Source organism: Pecten maximus, chromosome 16 (assembly GCF_902652985.1).
Source record: "Pecten maximus chromosome 16, xPecMax1.1, whole genome shotgun sequence".
In the NCBI taxonomy this organism is placed as follows: Eukaryota; Metazoa; Mollusca; class Bivalvia; order Pectinida; family Pectinidae; genus Pecten; species Pecten maximus.
Genome location: NC_047030.1, coordinates 25,929,820 through 25,954,809, shown reverse-complemented (window position 1 = coordinate 25,954,809; position 24,990 = coordinate 25,929,820). Strand labels below are relative to the sequence as shown.

At 38.2% G+C, this 24,990-nt stretch overlaps 1 protein-coding gene across 4 annotated transcripts in view; it reads right to left on the bottom strand.

Moving 5' to 3' along the window:
* LOC117344874 (echinoderm microtubule-associated protein-like 2) overlaps nucleotides 1–24,741 on the bottom strand; it is a 47,091-nt gene extending 22,350 nt beyond the window's left edge. For 2 of the 4 annotated variants that reach the window (XM_033907733.1, XM_033907734.1), the window contains exons 1-2: nucleotides 23,748–24,741; nucleotides 2,897–3,628 (exon numbers count right to left, since the gene is read on the bottom strand). In XM_033907733.1, coding sequence (XP_033763624.1) covers nucleotides 2,897–3,628; nucleotides 23,748–24,005 — 990 coding nt within the window. In that variant the 5' untranslated portion in view covers nucleotides 24,006–24,741. The remainder of the gene's footprint in view (nucleotides 1–2,896; nucleotides 3,629–23,747) is intronic. The other 2 variants (XM_033907735.1, XM_033907736.1) reach the window with 1 other exon arrangement.
* Between the last annotated feature and the right edge of the window lie 249 nt (nucleotides 24,742–24,990).

Here is a 24,990-nt window from a genome sequence, read left to right as displayed (position 1 = left end):
TATACCGTAAATTATCGATTTTAAGACAACTTACCTACTCATAAATGTATAGAAGTGTTCGTCTGTTTGCTGCAGAATGTTAACATGGTGGTGTCACTTGAAATTAATACAGGCGAACAAGTTCCGAATGGGACAACCGGGAAAATATAGCCCCTTGAGATTAAACAACTATACAGTATGCGTCAAACCAATAAGTATACCCGATGGTAGGGCATTTGGTTGAGAACCCAAGGGAACTACATGTACATGTATATCAAGGGATTTTTCCCCACATCACCAACATCCCAAATGACCATTCCATCCCGCCTGTTCATCTATATTCTGGTATGATATCAATACTTCTGGTTTGTTATTAGTAAGTTCCCAAAATTTTTCGTCGCTCAAAATGGAACATCTAATTCTTATTGATAGTGGAACTGGCTCTGACTATAATAAATGCTAAGATTTGATTTCCACTACTTCCTTAAGAATTTCACTGGGACCAGCTGTATGAATATTGAATCTTTATGTGTTTCTTGTAAATGTTGACATAGGGGCGTAGTAATTTCTATTAGGAAAGAGTCCACAGAAATTGTGAACTAAAAAAATAAATAAAAATCACATCTATTTTTACGTTGTGGCTTTTTCACATAAAGATATACATTTAAGTTAATTATAACATTAAAACAACTATAAACAATGAATATTTGTCTCCATTTATATATTTGAAGGTAAATGGCAGAGTAAATCAATTTTATATGTTTCAACATATTCTTTGAAAAGTGGACGGATATTAGCATGAATAATGGGCAAATTAGATATTTGCAGTTCAAAATCTTTTCCAAGTAAATTGTACGGGCTGCCAGGATTGAAAACCCTCAGAGTCAACCCTTAAGGCAATTCGGTGTATCTTTAACAATGCATCGTACTTAGAATTCTAAGTAATATTTTATCGGGGGTGCAGTCGTATTATGATACTGAAGACCATAGCGTTGGGGTTGAATAATGAGACTGTGTAGCTAAGAAGCGAAATAAATAGATTTTGATGAATTCCAATGAGTTTTTGTTCTTCTTAACTATCCACTCCTTCAAAAACAATTCGTCTAACATCGTTTTCCACTATGTTCGCTACACATACCTGACAAAACAAACGAAAACAAAAAAACAAAAAAAACAACAAAACAAACTTTTCCTACAAAAACGAACGGTGATTTTGGCAGAAGTACAGACTATTATTTATACCCAAAGTGACTTGTTTTTGTTTACAAACGATGCTGATTTTTTTTTGAAAGATCGATCAGTCTTTCAAAATCACTATAAGATATATTTATGATGTGTTATATTTAAATAAAATCGGTCTCAATGCCCTCTTGACTTTGTCCTTCTAGCATGCAGTATTTGTATACCGGTGAGTTCTCAAAAGCACGATTTCCGTAATAAATGTCGAAAGTCGGTTTCAAAAAATGCAGGTTGCTGGTTGTCACCGTGATCTCATTGTTGAATACCTTAACGTGTAATATGCTTGGTCATTTTTATCCTAATTCTTACTTTGGGAACATGGTATTATGTGTCGTTGATAACGTAGAGAGACTTTACATATTCATAAACACTGGCGGTTATTGCCTTTAACCTTTTAAAAATGCCAACATGTAGATGTTTCTTTTCTTTATATTTCCCTACGTTTTTTTCGCTTGGTAAATCTCTCGATAATATGCATACTGCATTGGGATATACTCGGCTCGGTAGGGCTAATGAAAACATTAATTAGTAATGGATGGTGAATATACGGTCGTATATATGTTCCATGGGTCTGAGGTGTGGTCTGTCTGATATACTGTGTTCGGTGAATTTGAGGTCGTGGCTGGTTGAGTTCGAGGCCGTTACTTCCATGTGCATAGGTACAATAACACATTCTCTGATATACATAATAGAACGCCTAGCTATATGTGTTTAGAGAATCGGTACTGTAAACATTAGCACGTAATCAGCACAAAAGAAAAGATCTAGTTATTGGAAGTATGAACAACCTCACTATGACCTTAAGGCAATGGACATAGGTAAAGCGATGTTTTGCGAGGATAAAACCGCTCAATGGAAATGCTTGATTGATGGTTCCGCTCGGACATTTATTTAAGGCTGATTTGTCTCTCTAAACTAGTGAATATGAATGGAATACAAATGCACTACAAGTAACATAAACCATTTAACATTCATCTAGACTGCAGAAGAAATCGACAATTCCAAATATCGATTCATTTTTATGAAGACAGCTGTAATGCAATGGTATTTTAGTTTGAATCAGCTAGGGCAGCGAGATCAAAGAAAAATCAAGAAAGGGAAGTCGAAGTAAAAACAAATTCCCCAAACAAATTTTAAAAAACACACGGGAGTTTTATTAATATTATTTTACCTGGATTATATGCAAATATGAACTACCTATATACACGTTAATATGATATGACCAAAGGTTCACTGGGACAGAGATACTCATATAAAATATATATTATTTAAATTTCAATTTTGATTGGTCTAGATCCAATCACGTGTTAAATTCGATTTAGGGTCGATTTGCACTCTGCGACAGTGATAAAACATCGTTATTCACGCTCGTGCGAGCGTTCTGTGACGTCGAGAAATTTCACCCAATCAGGTTTGTCAGAGACATTCAAGCAAGTTGCACGAGAGTGAAATACAATGTTTTATAAAAGATGCGGTGTTTCTGACGTTATGATGATTATTATGGAATAAGTTCTGAGCTCTGGTTTCGATACCGAAATGTAACAAAAGTTGTATGGCGCTTTGCTTCTATCGATATGATTTATGGAGCTCAGATAACCAATATCGACCGAGGCCGGTCTCCATAGATCATTCTCTCGATAGAAACGAAGCGCTATGCTTGTATCATATAAACACTTACCCTCGTTTCTGGTTTCTTGTACAGGTACAATGACGTGGCATGCATGTTAATCATATCTCCCATATCACTAAGTATTTGGTCGAAAGACATTGATGTTTCCGGATTTAAAATCACCTTTTCCTTCCGAATCCTGTTTTTGTTCTGTATAATAGTTATCACTCTGCGATTTTTCGATGGCGAATTTGCTGGGGGATTCTGTTTAAGCATAGTCAAATCGTTTTTGCGAATCTTGCCTGCTGACGGTCGTTTGGTGACCCAGTGTTTCTCCTTGGAGTAACCATACTGGATTCCGTTCACCTGAGCGTTTTTGTCCTTACACACAATGTACGACCTGTTGTTCTCGAACTTGTCCAGGTCGTCAATTAACTGACGATCTGGAATTGTGAAAATGCATTTTACAGGCCAGTTCGTTCCGATCTTCACTGTTAAATGTTCTTTTAATTTGTCAATGTTCAGCCATGTTTTACTACTGACAGCTAATGTTAATCCTTTGTAGTTCCGGTCCCCGTTTATATAGAACGTCACGAGATTTGCTTTCACACCATTCTCCTTCCGTTTTCCTGGTGGTATCGCAGGAACGGTTTTGACTGAAGCTGTCGTTCCATTTTTCCTCTGTTCGTACCTACCAGCGCCACCTAACGTGAATGGATGGCCCCGGTAGGAGTCGGTAAAGGGACGATGGTCGGGATGACCATCAGCCTCCTCATCACTGTAGGCATATTGTATATCACTCTGAAAAACATAAAGTTGATAATGCAGTTATCTAAAAATCATTGGGAGATTATCTCCTTATATATTATTGGCCGTTACAGTAGTAATTTCTGTCTAAAGAAAACAGATTCATACCTAGTTGTCTTTATTTAAGAGGCAATTTTGGTTTTATTTGGTGCCAACACACAGGAAAACGGAATATAAAAAAAATAATAAAAAATAAATAAATAAAATGAAAAAGAAATTACAGCATCGTAGGTAACGTCTTCAAAAAGTTGAAAATAACCCCAGGAAACATTTACATTTTAATTTAACTGGACTATTACATGATTTCCAATTTTCTTAAACGACCGACCTTTATCTTTTTCGAAACCAATGCAAAGTACTACGATCAAATAAAGCAGCGCCCTAAAAGAACGACACCATTTTTGTGTTAAGAGGTTATAACGTTATAATTTAACCAATACTGGTTAAAACAGGTTCAAATTATATCAAAGATGTCATAACATTGTAAGAAAAATTAAGATATTAAATTAATTGGCCACTGACAAAGCTGCAGTGGGAACAATAGGGGTGAATAGTACACCATATCCGCAGAGACTAAAGGGACCAACGCCTTAAGCTGCTGAGTTTAAGTAGTGTTGTGAAAAAACAATAATGATAAATATCAATATTCATTATATCCGTGAGCAATCTGGATTAAACACTTTAATCATAGTCAAATCGAGGATTATTTTACTTTGTCCTGAAATATTGATGCAAACAAAAATGTTTTCTCAATGCATGACCGTGACTATTATCATGATCTGTACGCCGATTTAAAAGCAATTGGAATATATATCTCAAGGGGGACCAACTCTATAATATATTTATCATCTAGCAGTGTATAGTGATATCTATATTAACAGAGTCATGAAGGTATATGTATCAAAACAACAAAAGTATACATCTCTTACATAACATATGTGTGTTCGTGACTGAGGCAATCAAAGTCGTGCTGTAATCAACAGGGTAGGTCTAGAATAGACATAAAACTGACACACAAACTCAGGCTTGCCTTGAAGTTTTATTGTAAAGTAGAACAATATAGGTCTGTGAACAAGATCACGCACTCTTACGGCACTGATGTTTTACAATACAGCAATTATTACAAGGTATGCGTTGTCTTCTATTACCTCTGTTGTCTATTTCATCACAGGTGTAACGTGTTCTAGAAAACATGTTACACCTCTAAAGTTAAAACAATGATCTATGTCAGAATATAATTATACATATACAAAATATGGTAACACACAGCTTGTGTTTTAAGTGTTATTGCCAAACTAAAACCAACTTTCATGGATATTTAAACATGCTTAGTAATATTTTTTTTCAAAAGGATGACATTTCACCACAGTCGTGCTATTGTATTGAAGCGTTAGCTGTAGTTATTACATTTTTCAATAGGCGTGTATTGGCTTTTCTATGACGGCAGCATCAGCATGAAAAAAGTAAAGAAAAAGAAAACCAGTACGTAGTAGCTTAATGATGAACGGGACGCTATATAAACACTTATATGTACTTATGTTTTTCTTATAATTTGCTATGAAGAGAAAATATCGTATAAACTTTATTTGGGATATTCTTGCTACACTGAAATAAAAACACATATGAGGAAAGTAACAAAAAATATAGAATTATTAATATATTCTGTAAAAAAATAAATATCAAACTTCTATAACACCAAACAGGTGTTTCTTCGAAACAGCCAGGGTCATATGAGGGCGGTTGTCAAGGAGACACCAACAGGCAGGGACATATGAGGACGGTTGTCAAGGAGACACCTCGAGAAGAAAACAAAGCACAGAAAGATTTAAGATTCCAAGCAATTGGGGCAGAAAATCTATTTTGGTCTCAACAATATCCCATAAATAGCAGACACAGATGAAAATCAAAGATTCTTCAAGCGGCCCAGTTCTAGTCTTCTATGGTCAACATGCAGCGGACCTTATTCTTGGAGTCTCCAATTTGTCCTGAAGAGAAGTGACATTAGGGGATCAAAAGTGTGGAAAACGTTATCGCAATATCAGTTAAAATGCAAGAAGAGAGTTGTACAAATCAAGACACGGCGTTGCTGAAAAAAAGTATGTAGTTTACACCAAGAGCCATTTCTACATTCTAGTACTTAATGTTATTTAAGGGCATTAAACAGCATTGTTATTTCTATTACCAGTCTAATGATCTGTGTAATGAACAAAACAAGAATGGGTCAGCTGCTGGACGTGGAATTTGAAATATCATTGAATAGAACAACTATTCTGTGCAGGTATCAAAGTATGAGACTTTTTTTTTATATGACCATTTCACTTGTCCTGCCCAAAACATCATATGTGGGTACGTTGCAGAAGATGGATCTCTAATGGAAGGTATGTTCTGCATGAATTGATAAAATAAAGTTTTCCAAGGACTCGGGGCAATACATAACGAGTTTATTTTACATCTAAAAGAAAGAATCACTTAAGAAACACTTAAGTACCTATACGGTCATTATAACAATGTCGTTTAATACAGTACAATCATCATTCCAGCAAAGGTTATAAGAATGTTCGAGATACCATGTACTGTAAGACACAAGACTTTTTTCATTAGCAGAAAAGCAAATTATAAGATTACAAATTTATATATTTCATTTGACGTTGCTTATAAGTTGGTTACACTCATAAAAGACAGACAGACAGACAGACAGACAGACACACAGACAGACACACAGACACACAGACAGACACACAGGCAGACACACAGACACACAGATACATTTCAGTACTTAACATTGAGGAGCTGAAGGAGTAACTTGAATACAACTTTTATGTAATGGGGCCCTCGCGGATTTTAGGAGTTGTTGTGTTAACATAAACATATATTCAGGTTGATATTTAAGATTCAATCTTCTGCACACATTTACTCTGAAAGTCTACTTTTGTTGATGGACTTTTTTCTCTTAGAAATTATTACGCAGCTTTATCAACCAATCAAAATCGACCTTACGAACTGCGACGTCACTTTTTGAGTTATAGGCAGATGACATTAGTTTTTAAACCAATGGAAATGCTTGTTACAAGCCAGATTATATTATTATGACCACCTGTCATTTAACGGCAGAATACAATGTCTTCCCAGTATTTTCCAAATCGTCAATTAATAATTATCGGATCCCATTTGCCTTGCAAACGCTGATTACTTATTCTGACCTTATTAATGACAGTCATGTTACCATGCGGAACGGTATCATCTCTACCAAATTGGTAGCGACAAACATTAACATATAAATACTTCATGTAGACATGTTCGAGTAACATATAGATACTTTTATATAGTAGGAGAAATGTTACCGGAATGAATTACCATATATTTCGCCACAAAGGTCTTAACAAGAGACACCTTTCAATGCAAATTTAGAGCTAGATACAATGGCGCCAAAAAATAATTAAATTGAGATCCATACATACAAGAACTTGCAAAATTCATAATTCAATACATTTGATAATTTCAATACTGGGTTTCAAAAGAACTTAGATTACAGGCATACATAATTTATTTACAAGTAGGTCTGTCGTTGACAAATTGTCTTGTGTTTCCTAACGTCGTTTTAAAATATTTGAGTCCTAGTTTCCTGCACGCTTCATCACTTAAGCCTTATAGTTCTTATTGGAGGAAAACATCTTAAGGACCCGGTCCTGAAATTCTGTTATGCTTTCCTGTTGGACATTAAGTTAGGGAATTATGTGGCACTGGAGTCCGAGAAACACTTCAGTGAGGGGAGTCAGTCATTATGCTTAAATTGACAACTCCTTTTTATGTAATCAGTTTGTATTTTACCAATAACACGTCTGGACCTCCTGAGGAAAATAATGAGTTGCCTATCAGTCATGAGTGAATGAATTGTAATTTTTTTTTTTGAATAATTTAGTGTTTATTTTGAATCTGAACTTATTTTCTAACTATATTAAAAAAAAAAAAAAAAAAATAGACAAATAAAATTCTCTTTACGAAACAAGTCTCGGCTTTAAATAGAGATACTCTTCCAGTCACACATAAAATATTTTGGTGTTAAATCAACCTGATGCGAATAAGGTAGCAATGATTAAGACCCAATGTATAAGGTAGTATGTATTTGAAAATTATATTTGCGTCATAGATTCAAGAACGCTCCTTACGTTAAAGTATTCCTTTAACTTACCGCTGTCTGTATAGTAAAGGTGTATATCACTAATTGGGGGAAGCATTCATCGTCCTTCAATGTTATATGCTTAAATTTTGTATTGATTTTCCTTGAGGACGTTTCAGCTAAGCGATGTTCGTGAAACTGGGGTCTGGAATTAACCCGTTCTACATTGAGTGGTTTGGTTTGTTTTGTTTAACGTCCTATTAACAGCCAGGGTCATTTAAGGACGTGCCTGCTTTCGGAGGTGGAGGAAAGCCGGAGTACCTGGAGAAAAACCACCGGCCTACGGTCAGTACCAAGTAACTGCCCAACGTGGGTTTCGAACTCACTTTAACCACTCGGCCATCGCGTCCCCTACGTTGAGTGGATTATGTAAGATGGCTTAAACTGGTAATTCTTTGCTTTTTATGTAGGCAATTTGTATACTAATACTTTACACTGTATATGTACAATTATACACGGATTGGTTTGGTTTGGTTTGGTTTGTTTTTGTTTAACGTCCTATTAACAGCCAGGGTCATTTAAGGACGTGCCAGGTTTCGGAGGTGGAGGAAACCCGGAGTACCCGGAGAAAAACCACCGACCTACGGCCAGTACCTGGCAACTGCCCCACGTAGGTTTCGAACTCGCAACCCAGAGGTGTAGGGCTAGTGATAAACAAACATAATCGTTCTTATCTTAATCTCGAATCGACATTGTTCACTGACAGAACCAATAATTTTCTACAAATCGACATTGTTCGCTGACAAAACTGACAACGATTCTGACAGGAATATCTGCAAATCATTCCCTCGCAGACCTAATACATGTACGTATACACAAGGCTATGGTATAATATCGAACTAATTTAACCAAGGTATTAATAATTTAATACCGAAGGTAGGCGTCAGGGCCTGAAGCTTACACGACGAGAGGAGTGTGTTCAAGGCCACGTCCTAAACAGTTACAGTATAATGTAGATAATAACCAGTATATACATAGAAATCACAATAGTATTCTACATCAAACAGACAGACTAGGTCACCAAAAGGACAGACAAGGTCAAGTATAGAGTGTTATACCACGTGGTTTGTATAGGTATCCGGTATATACTATAAAGAAAAATCTGGTCCCGTTAGTCCGCCATGTATTTTTATCTGTCACCAAGATTGTATTTTATAGTGACAATAAATACAATTAAACAATCGTTCAATTGTTATATTTGCAATTACTTTTATTTTTCTTAAATCAATACGTGCTTTATTTTCATCCATTTCCCTCAGGTTCATTTGAAAGAATAAACTTTTTTAATGAAATTCTTTTCTATGATTGATTCGCTATCCCGTAAACATGACGTAATGTTTAGAGATACTCGGTACATATCACGTCACGTGTAGATATTCGTAAACATGACGTCATGCGCCAACATAAATATGTTGTGTAATGTTAATTGTTGCATTCCGGAATTCCGGACCCGGATCCGGCTTTATATGTATCATGTTTATTGTACTCTCTCTTGTTTCCGCCTTGCTGTGAGTAAAAGCCTATCGTTGTGTCAGTGACTTGTTTTGTGGTGATTAACCTTACTGGCGTGGTGGCAGCGACCTTAGAACCCATGTTGTCATTTTAAAGACATCACAGAACGTTTTCATCACATAATTTGTGTCAGCAAAGTCACTCCGTAGTTGATTTCTACCGTGAGCACACGATCGTCAACAGCATGGCCCACACTCACAGGGCACCTAAGCAGTGGTGTCTAACGACATCAGAAACAGTAACATCCTTCGAGAATTGGCGACAAAATTTAATCTACACCTTATCACTGGACGCTAACTTCGCCAGATTTCTCGCCGAAGGTTTTTTCTGGGAAAAGAAGGTAAGGAACACACCGTTCAGGGGCTTCCTAAATGACGACGTTAACATTCCAGAGAACAATAGACTGACTAGAGAACAAAAGGCTAGTATGCTGGAACTGATGTTAGGGCAGATTGCTAACTATTGTCCTGTCATTTCCCGTAATACGATTGTGAAAAATTCTACGTCATTGGAGAACATTTGGCAAACTATACGACTCCATTACGGTTTTCAGACAACAGGGGCACATTTTATTGATTTCGCCGGCATCACCTTAGGACCTACAGAAAAACCTGAGGATCTTTATCAAAGGCTAATGGCCTTCATGGAGGACAATTTACTTCGCAGGGATATGGGTATAACCCATCATGGTGAGAATATTGCTCAAGATGAGGAACTTACTCCTACGCTGGAGAACTGTGTGGTCTTAACGTGGCTCCGCTTAATTCACCCTGATCTACCGAAGTTAGTAAAACAGAGATATGGTACTGAACTTCGTTCCCGAACACTTGCTTCGATTAAGCCTGAGATCTCGCAGGCACTTGAATCACTCTTAGAGGAAATCCATTCCGTCGCTGATACTAAGGCCATGCGTGCCGAGATCTCCCGAGTTGAGTTATCGCACACCGAATCGTCACGAGCTCCGAGAACCCCCTCAGGTAAACCCCGCAATCGCAAATTGTGCCCATTATGCAAGGCAGCTGGTAGGCCGGATACCCATTTTTTGAGCAAATGTGTATACTTACCCAGTCAAGACCGACAATTCTTTGCCAAGGTCCGACAGGTTACTGGACTAGAAGATGATTCTGGAGAGGACACTGATACAGAGGTGAAACAGGACCGTCCACGCGACGATTCGCCCTACATTAACCGGGTACGCGTGCGTCAGTCTCCGTACATAGATGCTTTTTATGAGCACCACTCTGTTCGCTTAACTATTGACAGTGGTGCCACTGGCAACATGATTCGTGCCTCCTGTGCTAGAAAGCTTGGTGTTCGCGTTACTAGCAGTTCCCAGTCCGCTCATCAGGCTGACGGGTCATCTCCGCTGAAAATCATCGGAGAGACACGATTTGTATTTACATGCGGTAGACACCGTCTGTATTTTGAAGGTCTAGTCGTTGAAAATTTAGATACAGATGTGTTGGCTGGCATTCCATTTATGGAAAAAAATGACGTGTCAATTCGCCCGTCTCGATATCAAGTCATCGTTGAAGATAGTGTCTACACATATGGCTCAATCGAAACTGCGATGGACAAACATGCTATCCGAAGGGCTCATGTTCTGAGGTCCTCCTCACCCACAACAATCTGGCCTGGTGGTTTTATTGAGCTTGACCTTCCCAGTGACCTCACAGAGGCTGGTAACGTTTTTGCATTGGAGCCTCATGACACACGTGCAGACGTGATGTACTCGTCCACCTGGCCAAAGCCCTCCATCGTAACAAGCGTTGCTGGGAAAGTTCGCATACCGAACCTCACGGACCAGCCCCAGATTGTTAAGCGTAATGAACATTTCTGTAAAGTTCGAGCTGCTGTCGTACCTAACACAGAGGAGCCTAATCCTCAGTGCCCAACTTCCTCAACTGTGTCTACACCAGCACCTTCTAACATGACATCACAAAGGCATTCTGCAAATGTTAACCTTGACCCGGACAACTTGATGCCCCCTAAAATGAAAGACAAATTTCGTGAAGTTTTAAACGAGTTTGACTCTGTGTTCAACCCACATTTCAGTGGCTATAACGGTGCCGCCGGCCCATTTGAGGCAAAGGTCAATATGGGTCCTTCACAACCACCTCAAAGGAAAGGTCGCGTCCCTCAATACTCCCGTTCTCAGCTCGTAGAACTACAAGGGAAATTCGATGAACTTGAGAAAATAGGTGTTTTTAAGCGCCCTGAAGATATTGGTATCTGTGTGGAGTACGTCAACCCATCCTTTCTAGTTAAAAAACCTAACGGTGGCTTTCGGCTAGTCACAGCCTTTGCAGATGTTGGGAGGTACAGCAAACCCCAACCATCACTTCTGCCAGACGTCGACTCAACCTTGCGCCAGATGGCTCAATGGAAATACATAATCGCGTCTGACCTGACAAAGTCGTTCTATCAGATCCCTTTGAGTCGCGACTCAATGAAGTACTGTGGTGTGGCCACACCATATAAGGGAGTACGAGTATACGTGCGTTCGGCCATGGGCATGCCCGGGTCCGAGACCGCTTTGGAAGAACTCACTTGTCGGGTTTTAGGAGACTTTGTTGAAGCCGGATGCGTAGCTAAAGTTGCGGATGACTTATACATTGGTGGCAATTCCTTTGAAGAACTATGTCAAAATTGGGGAAATGTTTTGCAAGCCTTACACCGTTGTAACTTAAATCTGTCTGCCACAAAGACTACTATTGCCCCGAGGCAAACGACCATTCTTGGCTGGGTGTGGCGACTTGGCACCCTTCAGGCTAGTCCGCACCGTCTTGCGGCTCTCTCAACATGCAGCCCTCCTACTACAGTTTTCGGCCTCCGATCATTCATCGGCGCATACAAGGTTTTAGCCCGCGTTGTTAAAGGTTGTTCTGCATTGTTATCACAGCTAGATGAAATTGTAGCTGGACGTGAATCGAAAGACACCATTCTGTGGGCTGATGAACTACTCGAGACATTCAGAAAGGCCCAGTCAGCCTTATCCCACAGTCGCACTATTACGCTACCTCGCCAAAGTGACCAGCTCTGGATCGTTACTGATGGAGCTGTGAGAAACCCCGGACTCGGTGCTACACTTTATGTGTCACGCGACAATCGAACAGAACTTGCTGGATATTTCAGTGCTAAGCTACGCGGTAACCAAGCAACCTGGATGCCTTGTGAAATTGAGGCTTTATCTATCGCTTCGGCTGTCAAGCACTTTAGTCCATATATAATTCAGTCATCCTTGAAACCATGTGTTCTTACAGACAGCAAGCCGTGTGTCCAGGCTTTTGAGAAGCTGTGTCGAGGTGAATTTTCAGCCAGTCCTAGAGTCACCACATTTCTGTCGACAGCTAGCCGTTTCCAGGTATCCATCCAGCATGTGTCTGGATCAGCCATTCTGCCATCGGATTTCGCTAGCCGTAATGCCCCGGAGTGCGACTTTCCTACATGTCAGATCTGCACGTTTGTTAACTTAGAGAGTGGCGCCGTAGTTCGAACCGTGAACATGAATGAAATTCTGGACGGATCCACAAAGTTGCCATTCACAAGCCGCTCCGCTTGGTTGAACATACAATCTGAATGCTCCGATTTGCGTCGCACATGTGCCCATCTACGACAGGGAACACGCCCCTCTAAGAAACTTACTAACATAAAAGATGTCAAGCGTTATCTTAATGTTGCATCCCTTTCTAAAGATGGCTTGCTTGTCGTGAAGTCGACTACCCCATTCTGTGCGTCGAAGGATCGAATCATCATTCCGCGGCAGGTGCTTGATGGTCTGTTAACTTCGTTACACATCAAACTTGAGCATCCTACCTGTCATCAGCTTAAGACGGTTGTCCATCGTTATTTCTTTGCCTTGGATATGGATACAGCTATACAGCGGGTTACTGACACCTGCCATCAGTGCGCGTCGCTCAAGAAAGCTCCTTCCTTTGCCCTCGAGCAGACTTCACAAGACCCACCTGTATCTGTCGGGTGCATGTTCGCAGCAGACGTTGTCAAACGGGAAAGGCAACTTATTTTGGTTGTCCGCGAGTGTGTCACATCATACACGGCTACATCTCTACTTGAGAACGAACAGCGTGAGACTCTACGAGATGCACTTATACGTCTTTGCATTGAGCTTCATCCTCTTGATGGACCATATGCAGTTATACGCACTGACCCCGCTCCCGGTTTCAAAGCTCTTGTCAAGGACGATTTGCTACGGAAATACAGGTTGACATTGGAATTGGGAAACCCTAAGAACGTAAACAAAAACCCAGTCGCGGAACGTGCAATACAAGAACTCGAGGATGAGATCTTACGTCAAGATCCGATGTGTCGCGCGGTAACCCCTCTTGTCCTTTCACTTGCCACATCTCGGATGAATACGCGCATCCGGAGTCGCGGGCTATCTGCACGAGAAATGTGGACCCAGCGAGACCAGTTCATGAACAGACAAATCCCTATTAGTGACCAGGACTTAATTATGTCACAATATGACCGCAGACTGTCCAATCACCTGTCTAGTCAGCACGCCAAGGCTCCAAATGGGCGTGTACCAACTGTTCCTTCTATCCAGGTTGGTGATCTGGTTTATCTTTACGCGGATCGTAATAAGTCATCAGCTCGCGACAGGTATTTGGTGTCAAAGCTTGATGGTTTGTGGTGCCAGATACAGAAATTTGTTGGTAACCAGTTACGTGCCAACTCCTACAGAGTGAAGAAGTCTGACTGTTACAAAGTAACTGAGTGTGGCACAACTCGTAGCTCTAGGGATACTCCTACTGAAGACCTAAGCGTTGATGATGATGATGATGATAACAACTCAGTCGTACCTATTGCAGCACCTCCAACCCCAACTCCAGACATTCCAGTTGTCATCTCGATGCCACCCCCGGATACCAGCTCTCGGCCGTGTTGTGATGATCTAAAGGGATCAGGGATGAGCCCAGAATCTATTACCAGCGATGATGTTTCCCCTAGTTCTTGTAGTTTGGACAATCAGACCAGTCGTCCGAGACGCCAAAAGACTGTACCAAAACGTTATGATGACTATATCCTTTATTAGCGTTAAATGTTAGTGTTCAGCGTGTTCCAGTTGTCTTTATTCGCTAGACATATTGTGCTAACGACTTTAGTTATTACCTTGTGCAGAAAGTAAATATACCGTTCAGTAAACTTGTAAAAGATGTTTAAAAAAAACTTTTAAGTTTGCACCCTTCCATAATGTGCAGGACTTTTATTGTATTGAAAAAGGGTGGCGCCAACATAAATATGTTGTGTAATGTTAATTGTTGCATTCCGGAATTCCGGACCCGGATCCGGCTTTATATGTATCATGTTTATTGTACTCTCTCTTGTTTCCGCCTTGCTGTGAGTAAAAGCCTATCGTTGTGTCAGTGACTTGTTTTGTGGTGATTAACCTTACTGGCGATGCGAAAAGGTATTCGGTACATATCATGTCATATGTATGCAGAACTATAAATATAGCTTCATATTTTGAAATATCCCATAAAATGACGTCATATGTAGAAATCTTCCTTTGACATGACGTCATATACCATTATTTGAACAAATCTTGTGATATCATTACAAATCACGTGATATGTCGAGCTATTCGGTAAACATGATATTATATGGATATATTTAGCATATATCACGTCAATCTTATGTAGAGATATCCGGTAAACATGACGTCATGTGTTGATATTCAGTACAAATCAAGTGATATGTAGAGATATTTGGTAAACATGATATTATATGTTTTTATCCTGCAACTGTCACCGCATTGTCGGAATACACCCACCATCAATATTTTTGTTGTATACGGCGGTGACGGAAAACAGCTGTATTTTGGAATCTAAGCACGTGCGTCAATTCGACTGACCTACTTCAAAGGGAAACAACGTTAAAGAGGCGAACAAATTTCTGTCATTTTTGACACGGTTTCACTTCAAAATGATTATTTTTAAAGAACATTTTAATGACTTTTGCAGCATAAATAGAATACATAGTCAGGGGTTTAAAATATAAGCTGTATTTTTGGCTCGGGACAGAAAGACAAAAGTGACTCGTCAAGGCTCGCCACTTTTGTCTTTCTTTACCCTCGCCAAAATACAGCTTATATTTATATAGGCACTGACCATATATTCTCTATATATTCAGCACATATCACGTCATTCTTATGTAAAGATATTCGGTAAACATGACGTAATGTGTTGGTATTCAGTACAAATCACGTGATATGTAGAAATAGTCGGTGAACATGGCGTCGAGTGTAGAGATATTCCGTACATATGGCACGATCGATGAGTAGAGATATTCGTACATACAATGTATCATGTAATATTTAGAACCAAACGAAGATCAAGTCGTACAACTCACATGTATGACTTCCAATACATGTATCATATCAAATACAGGGTAACATATTACACAAAATATAGAATCACTTATCGAGCAAAAAGATGTTAGCACTACAATATTACTCACCATGGACAAGTTTTCAAGACGAAGATTTTCGTCGACATATCTTCCCATTTGGCGATCTCTATCCGCCATTTTGTTAAAAGTAATTATCCGGAATTATTTCTCTAGAAAACAGTTCCGTTCCCATTGACACCAGTATTAGTTTGCACCTCTGTCGCTACATGTAACAACGCGACACAGCAGTCATCATTACGTTGCCTGGGAACCACGTTAATAGCGAGATTCGTCATGCATAAATGTTTGAGAAAATTATAGATTGGTCAAATGAAGCGGAAAGCGCTGGCGAAATTAACGCCTGTAGTTAATAAATATTCGTCCTCGTGCATGTAAATAATTAAAATATATATTAGAAACGTGTGATACAGGGTGATGGATGTGGGACTCTATTAAGTGTAATAACGGAAAGAGTATTTAGAGAAAGGTAAAATGTGTTTTACACATACACGGAGCGAATGCAAAAAAATCAAAAGGTAACTTCCTTATATATAACAAAAGGAATATGTACATATATAATGTATATATATATTCTGGCTAGGCGATTAGGTGCCGTAGGTCGTGAAATCGAGGCCCAGTCAGGACACGAGTCATCAAATAAGATTGTCTTCGTTGTGATATTGTATTACTATAAAGAATGCATAGTCAGTGTCTTAAAATATAAGCTGTATTTTGGCGAGGGTAAGAAAGACAAAAGTGGCGAGCCTTGGCGAGCCACTTTTGTCTTTCTGTCCCGAACCCGAACCAAAAATACAGCTTATATTTTAAGACACCAACCATGTATTCTATCTATCATTCAACAGTCATGAAAATAATAATTTTTAAGTGAAACGGTATCAACAATGTCCCAAATGTGTTCGCCTTTTAAATGTTGTTTCAGTCTATGGACAAAAGTAGTCGGAACGATTGTAACGTTGTACCGTCAAACATTTGTAGCTGGTGCTATGTTTCAATGGCGATATTGGCAGTTTGCATAATTTATACCTACATGTACAACAAAACAAATTATACCACTGCAAAGAAGAAGATCGAAGCAATATTGAGTATTAATCAAAAATAGTATGTTGAATTGGAATTGACCGGTAAAGATTTGGGATTGTTTCGACCTCAAAACTGGTCCAAACAGAAACTATTTTTCGATAAAGTTGTTCAGAAGATTCTATTCTTTCAACTGACTGTTCAATTGCCCTCTTAATTATCAACCACAAATTTTCTATAATGTTAAGGTCGGGGCTCTGTGCCGGCCAGATCACTGTGTTTATTTGGCTTGTTTCTATATATGCTTTTGTGACTCTGGAACGGTGGACAGGAGCTTTATCATCCTGAAATACATAATTATCATCTGGAAAGTGCCTAGCAATTACTGGCCACAAGTTTTGGTCTAAAATTTATAATGTATTTGTCAGAATTTATGTTCCTGTCAACACGAGTGAGTGTTCCTACACCGTGATAAGTGATGCACCCCCAGATCATAAGGCTCAGTTTTTTTTTTATCTTTTACTCGGGGAGAAATACACTCAGGATGATAAGCTTCGTCTGATTTTCTCCAAATACACACTCGATTGTTCTTTCCAATCACAATCTGACTTTCATCTGAAAATATAATTTTTCTCCAGTTGTCATCCGTATACAGGCGCTTTTCATTACAACATGTTACCCGTTTCACTCTATTGACAGGAAAAATCCTAATTTGTTTCTAATCTTGCAAACACATCATCTATATCCATTTGATTTTAAAAACCTCCATACAGTTTTAGAAGAAACATTTCTGTTTTCATTAGTGTTGAAATTATTACAAATATTGTCCAAAGACATCCGTCTGTCGGCTTTCAATTCTCGTAAAATTGTCCTTCCGTCACGCGCAGTTAAACTTTTTTGTCGGCCCGTTTTTTTGTCGTTTTTCACACTTCCACGTTTACAGAAATTTCTATAAATTCTATGTACTGTAGTTTAAAGCATATTCAGTAGCTCACCAACTTTTTAGAAAGATACGCCTTTCTGAACCATAGCTACCACACTTTGTTTCTGGCCTTCACTCGCGTATCTCGAATTTGGCTCCATCTCGCTTCTATTATTTATAAACAAACACCATGCTAGCAGACGACACAAATAGAACGCCAATCAAAACACGAGACCATGACCTTTCCAATGATGGAAGCGGTACGGTGTCGGTGTGCTTTATATACTGTGTTTATAGTTCCGACTTCGACAACGCGGAAACTGATGTGCCGTCATCGTGGAACAATTATCGTTCCACTACTTTTGTCCATAGACTGTAGGTCAGTCGAATTGACGCACGTGCGAATATTCTCTAAAATTCAGCTGTTTTCCATCACTGCCGTATACAGCAAAAATGTATACGGTGGATGTGTTCCGACAATGCGGTGCCAGTTGCAGGATAACTATAGGCATATCTCTCCTCTTATAGGTGTATTATTTTTTAATCATATTGCTCCAAACAATATATTTAACCATTGTTTGCTTTTCTAGGGAAAAATCCCTTGCATATGGCTATTCAAGGTTGATCAAACGTTGTGTGAGTTTTTTTCTGAATCCCATTAATCCTACTTCTGCATGTAGATTTAATGGCAGAAATGAGAATTTAAAAGCATTGGTTTAGCAAAAGCAAATGATATTGTAAACCGTAAATTTTATGAAACTTCTGATATTTAATACACGGGACAAAACTGATCCGAATCCTTATCATTAATTAGGTTAGCTAGAAAAAAGTGTTCTCTTCTGGATTTAAGAGTGAATCCGTAACATCACTTTCTCGGTTCTCTCGCGATTCAACGGTTTCAATCGGATTGGTTTTGGCTTTTCAAATTACTCCTAAAGAGTTAAACATTATTCTATGTAGGAGAATGAAGATGAGTAATATAGCCAGTGCTATCGTCATAACATCCCCGTTCTGATATTTCAATGAGACAACACTATAACGGTACCCCTGGAATTCATTTTGACACGACCAAAGCTGTTGCAAGTATGGAGCATAGCAATCCATGATAGGTAAGGAAACGATGGGGGTGACGTCATGGATAAGAAAGGAGATTTGCTTTTCCGATTGTTTAAAGAAGGGCAAACACAAGTTTTCAAAGGATCACTTTAAATTCCTTACACATTAATTTTTCATTTCTGACCATGAACAGGGGTTAAAGTTGCTAGCTCGTTGTTATAGATTTAGAATTTCCATTTTTCTCTTTCATAGTGCGACATACTAGTTCACCGAGCCCGGTTTTATAAATGACACAGCGCATTTTTTACGGACTCTTGCATAGAGCTAGCTAATTCGTATCTTACAATGTTCAGCAATTATGTGGATAAACTTCGCCGCACATCGAGTGGGCACAAAACATTAATTTCTAACGATTTTCATTGTTTGTGGTGCATAAATTGTTATCGCTACAAACTCGAATGCACTCAACAACTCTTTATCATTTATCGATTAACCAGAAAGCAACGAGTCGTAAATTTTAATTACAACCCGCGTAGGCAAGTACCTGCTCATGCGTACACATGAACATCCGGGTACAGAATGATTATTTTATGTTAACAAAACAGAAATTACATAGGTAGAAAGGCCTAAACTGATAGGCGGATGTACCGGACCTTTTTTATTCGTAACAGGATGGTGAAAAGTGATTCGAATACTGAATCTCAGAACTCTAGACACACTTTCATGAATATGTACCTGGGAGTGCGGGGTAGAGCCTAGCCAATGTCCCTGTGAACTGTCATTGACGGCGTTCCGCCTGGTATATAGTGACTTACTCTGTCGCTAGGGTGATGATAAGTATATACCTGGTTTATGGCGATAGACAGGCCATGCCATACAGGTAGATATGCATAATTCAGACAGGTATTGCCTGGATATATGTACACCTGAACACCTACTCCACGTGATTCTCTACATCTCATTTCAGACACCATCAATTATCCACACAATACATTCTTCCGATATCAATAAAATCACACGAATCCATCTTGCAGACGCTCCAATATAGGGTAGCTTTGGTACATACAGCATGCAGGTGATGTGCGTTAGTTACAGATTTCGATATGAAAACAAACTTTTGATCTATGACGATTTACTAACGGTTTTGATTTTTAACACTTTAAATTAATCATTTAAAATATAAAAAAGTCTATATTTTCATTTATTTCATAACTATTGCAAAACATATAGCATCAACTTTTATAAATCAATCTATTCGAAGCTCTAGAACAGTTTTCATTTGGGAAAGAAACAAACAGAGGTCACATAAATGTGTACATTAACGAAGTGTTATACAGTTCTATTGTTTTAAGTAAATAAGCTCTAATGACATAAATGTTCTTCAAAAAAAAAGAAAAAAAAAAATCGCAAAAAGAACTGGTGAAACATCAGTGTGATAAAAATAAACACCTAAAGACTATGTGAGAAAAAAAAAACAACAAAAAACAACAAACAAAAAAAAAACAAAAAAACAAACAAACAAAAAAACAAACAAAAAAATCCCCAAAAAACCCCAAACAAACAAACATCAGTGTAACAAAATAAACATCTAAACATAAGAGTGACAAAATAAACATCCAAATACCAGAGTGACAGGGTACTCAAACACCAGGGTGCAAGAATGACCACCAAAAGAATAGTCCTTTTCACAACATTTCCTTTAAATGTGAGACGGACGACATAAAAAAGTAACTTTGAATTATAAAGAATCTTAAAATTAAATGATTTGATTCCCAATCAAATTCGTAAACTGTTGTCTTTCATATTGCATATGAATGAAATACCGCTTGAATTATTAATTTTACCAATATTGCAAATATTTTGTTAATAAAACGATTCAATCTGATTCCTATATAACACACTAGTATCAGGGGAAATATGTCTGCTCTGAACTTGATAATGCCGCCTAGGCTTTTACTTGCTGATACTGGTGGGCATCTTGATGAATTATTTATTTGATATAACTAATATTTATATCAGTTTCACTTAGACGCGATATTTCGTGTCAGATATTTCCCATTTGATGATAAGGAACCTCGTTACATTGTAGAGCCTCACTTCCTAATTAACTATCTCTCTCTCTCCTTGAATGGTTATAATTCCGGGGTGCTTACATTGTCTTTAATCCTAGCAGAGGCAGGTAGAGATATTTTTCTTGTTTGTTTTATTTTTTGGTTTTCTTTTTTTTGTAAGATTATACATTATGGAAATGTTTTTTTTTTATTGTTTTTATTTATCGATTATAGAAAAATGATTTTAAAGTATTTGTCGCACAGAGTTGATTGTATAAGTCATTGTGAAAATCGGTATAAGAGGGCACACATCTTTTTATACAAGAGATAATCAAATTTTGAGTAAGGTTTTGTGGCAAAATGTCTCAAGAGAAAAATGTAAAGCCTTAAGGACCATGGAGCAATCTTAAATCTCACACGGATTTTAGCTTGACTTAGTCAAATCCATAGCACGCCATAACGTTATATCATATGAGAAATAAAAACAAGATTGCTTCGTGATATTGAGGTCAGATGTATGATATAAGAATCTTTATATCCGACTGTGTATTGCCGCGGTGGCCGAGTGGTCAAGGTGTACCGACACTTTATCACTAGCCCTTCATCTCTGGGTTGCGAGTTCGAAACCTACGTGGGGCAGTTGCCAGGTACTGACCGTAGGCCGGTGGTTTTTCTCCGAGTACTTCGGCTTTCCTCCACCTCCAAAACCTGGCACGTCCTTAAATGACCCTGGTTGTTAATAGGGACGTTAAACAAAAACAAACCAAACCAAAAGTGTTTTCTATTAACGATATGGAATGATATATGGTTGATTACAAATGTAAAAACGTATTATTAACTATAGCATGACTATGACCATGAGCCTAAAACAACAAATTATTGAACACTTTAGATAAACTCCACATAGCATAGCCAGTCGTGTAAGCAGTCCACGCCGTATTGTTTTGCATTTTTTGAGGAGTGTTGACTACAAAATATGTTAAACATTTCAGTAGAAATATATTCTCTATTTCACAATTCGTCTGTTAATGATATCTATAGACAAAGGTAGCGATTTTAAAGCGTTTGCTGAATAATTCACAACAGGTAAATCGATTTAGCTATTAAAGCTTGGTTTTACTACCCTTGTAAATGTATCATACATGTGTTAGATTTAATGCATGTTGTTCCACAAGAGGATGCTACTTCTGTATGCAGGTAGGGCGTAAGAATTGTACCTGCTGCCCCCATTGCATGATAGTAAGAGGCGACTAAATTTGGGATCTTATCTTTTATCTTCTTTCTTGACAACTTTCTTCTTCCTAACGTCTCCTTTGGCAATGCCTCACTTTTGGCCTTTAGTTGAGCATTTGCCCCTGTGAGGAAGGCCTTGGGTTCTGTCCCCTGGCCAGAACATACCAGAGTCTTTAAAATGGTAGTTGCTACTCTTGCTTAGCGCTCAGCATATTAGAAAATGGGACGAGTGGTTCGACCGTTGTCAGTATAATGTGACCTGGTGGGGTGTCCTGCTGGGTGTCTTCGGCAGTATGTTTCAGTAAGGTAGCACTATAAATCGGCAAAAGTTCTGGACTACCACAAAGACGAACATCCTGCAGCTTCCAAAAACACATTTGCGCTCAAAACACACATACATGTCGCACGCACGGGAGGCCGTCCTTAAATGACCTTAGCTGTTTATGGGACGTTAAACAATAATATACCAAACCAAATTTAGTCTAAATGTTACATGTATATTGAGAAGGTAGACGTACCAGCATTGCCATTAAATGATTCTTATTAATCCTGTATCAGAGACTACAGTTTTTTGTATTACGCTCTTAAATTGTGTCAAAAAGGAAAACACACCTCAAAAACAAAAACGATATATCAATATTTTGTTAATTTCATTATTCAATTCGAATTGTAAGCATCGTTATTTTAGGATTATCACCAGCGATCGATTATGAGAATACACTCCGTTTTTTGTGTTATAGCTCCATAACATAAACAAGTTGGTCCTTATGATTTAATTTACCATACACATTCCCTATTGAGATCCACTTTTATTGGCGCACTCTCTCCTCTTATTTCAAGATATGAAAGGCAGTGCGGAGATGCAGGGTTGCGGGGTGAAATACCTCCATAATTTATCCATTTTCGAAATTCTAGGATTTTAGATCTAAAGATAAATAAAGAAGAATAAAAAAAAAACAAAAAAAACCCAAGACCTCTGTGTGTGTATTCTGAACCGCTGTACTGTTCATACATATTTTAATGTGAAATGCAGGTTAACGACAAGCCTTGTGGAATAAACGTCCTCTGGCAGACTTTACAATGTACTATGGCCTGAAATCTCACAGCATACTAAAACATACACACAAGTGAACATCGCATTTGAATTTAGCAGTAGACTCAATGTAGGTCGAATCCTGAATGTAAAACTGCACCTTTCATCAACCCATTTCGTCCTTTCACAGTATTTGAAGATTCCACGTTCATTTATTCCATAAAATATGTTATTTATTTAAAGATCTGACCACATTTGAATTAATTATCCATATTCTCGTTTATGACCTCATCACTAAGGTAAAAAGACATAACTCCTTAATAAATGTCGACGACATACATGTACGTATCAACGTAAGATTTTGAACATTTTTCTTAATTCACTTAAAAATATGATACACGTCATCATTTCAATAACCGACAATTACAAAATGACGTCAGCAAAATTGTGTTGTTCAACAAATAAAATTGTATTGAGCGGATTTTCCATATTCTGGGTTAATATGCTCAAGTTCAATTTTCTAAAAGGCTTAGAAAAATAAAACTCCGAAGGCTTCCCCAGGGAAGTAGTTTGGAATGATTGAACCTTGAAAATAACTTTTCAAATTCAAAATTGATGAGAATAGAAATATGAAAACTTAATTTTGTAAACCTAGCATCAACTTCCGGTCTAATACTCACATATACTTCCGGTATATCGGTTTCGGCTGACGCACTTCCTGTAAACGTATCTTGACTGTTTACACTTCCTCTTTGGGACCCAGTTTCATAATCTCCTCTAATGTATCTCTTGGAAATCTGTTTAGTCAGGACTGGTACCTTTGAGCTATTTTTCAAATTTACATCTTTCACCGACTCCTTCGAGTTCTTCCTTGACACCTTGCTTAGCTTCCCGCTGTTCTTCGGTTGATCCTTTGAAACTCTCCGATTAAGACTCATTGTTCAACAGAAGGTATTTCATTTCATATTGCTTATATCATCATTCGAGTGCGAGGATTGTGAATTTGGGTAATTTATAAATAGTACATAGTAGAATTATGTTGAAACATTCTTCTGAGAAGCAAACAAACAAATATCAAGCACCAACGGAACTCCTTGACTAGATTACACACCGACAAATTAAAAAAAAAAAATGTTATCCAGATTGATTAAGGTAAGTAATTCTCAAATACAAGAACCACAGGAATACCAGCGCGTGCAACGTCTCTATCTGTACGTAGTTACGGGTAAATATATCACCTAAACACAGGTTGGTTCACCACATCATTTATACTCACAGTCACTTCTGATTCAGGTAACTCTCTAAGTAACTCCAATACAAAGACTATTCAGGTATGTCTCATGTAGAATGACCAGCGCGTGCACGCGAGGGTATATCTGTGTTTATTTGAACCAATCAATGGGTTCGGGGCAAGAAGTCGATTTCTTCATTAGGAATTTATAAGCAGATCTGATGATGCTGGGGTACGGATGCTTTTGTTGCTAGGTGAATCTATCGTGTCGTAAAAAGGCCGGTATATCTGGCACTGGCAAGTATATATTCTATTGTCATAAATAATTACAGCGGAATAATAGCGACAACAATGGTAAACAGCGACAACCCGAATGACAGTACTGTTAGACGGTTATAGTTGGTGTGGAGACTACGATAACACGCCGACCTTCTATTGACTTGTCGGCTCCGGGCTGATGACGACCTAAAACGGCATTAATCAAAACATCCGTCCTGATTGGCCCAATTATCGTCATATAAGTTTTTTTTGTCATAGTTATAAATAAAGGTCAGGGTTCGAACAAAACCCTGCTTGTGGTATGCATTTGAAATAAGTTGTATTTTCGTTCTTTAATTAATTAATTGAACATTTATTTACTTGCTTTTATCAATAGATTAACTAATTTATTTATCTTGAATGGTCGGTTGGCG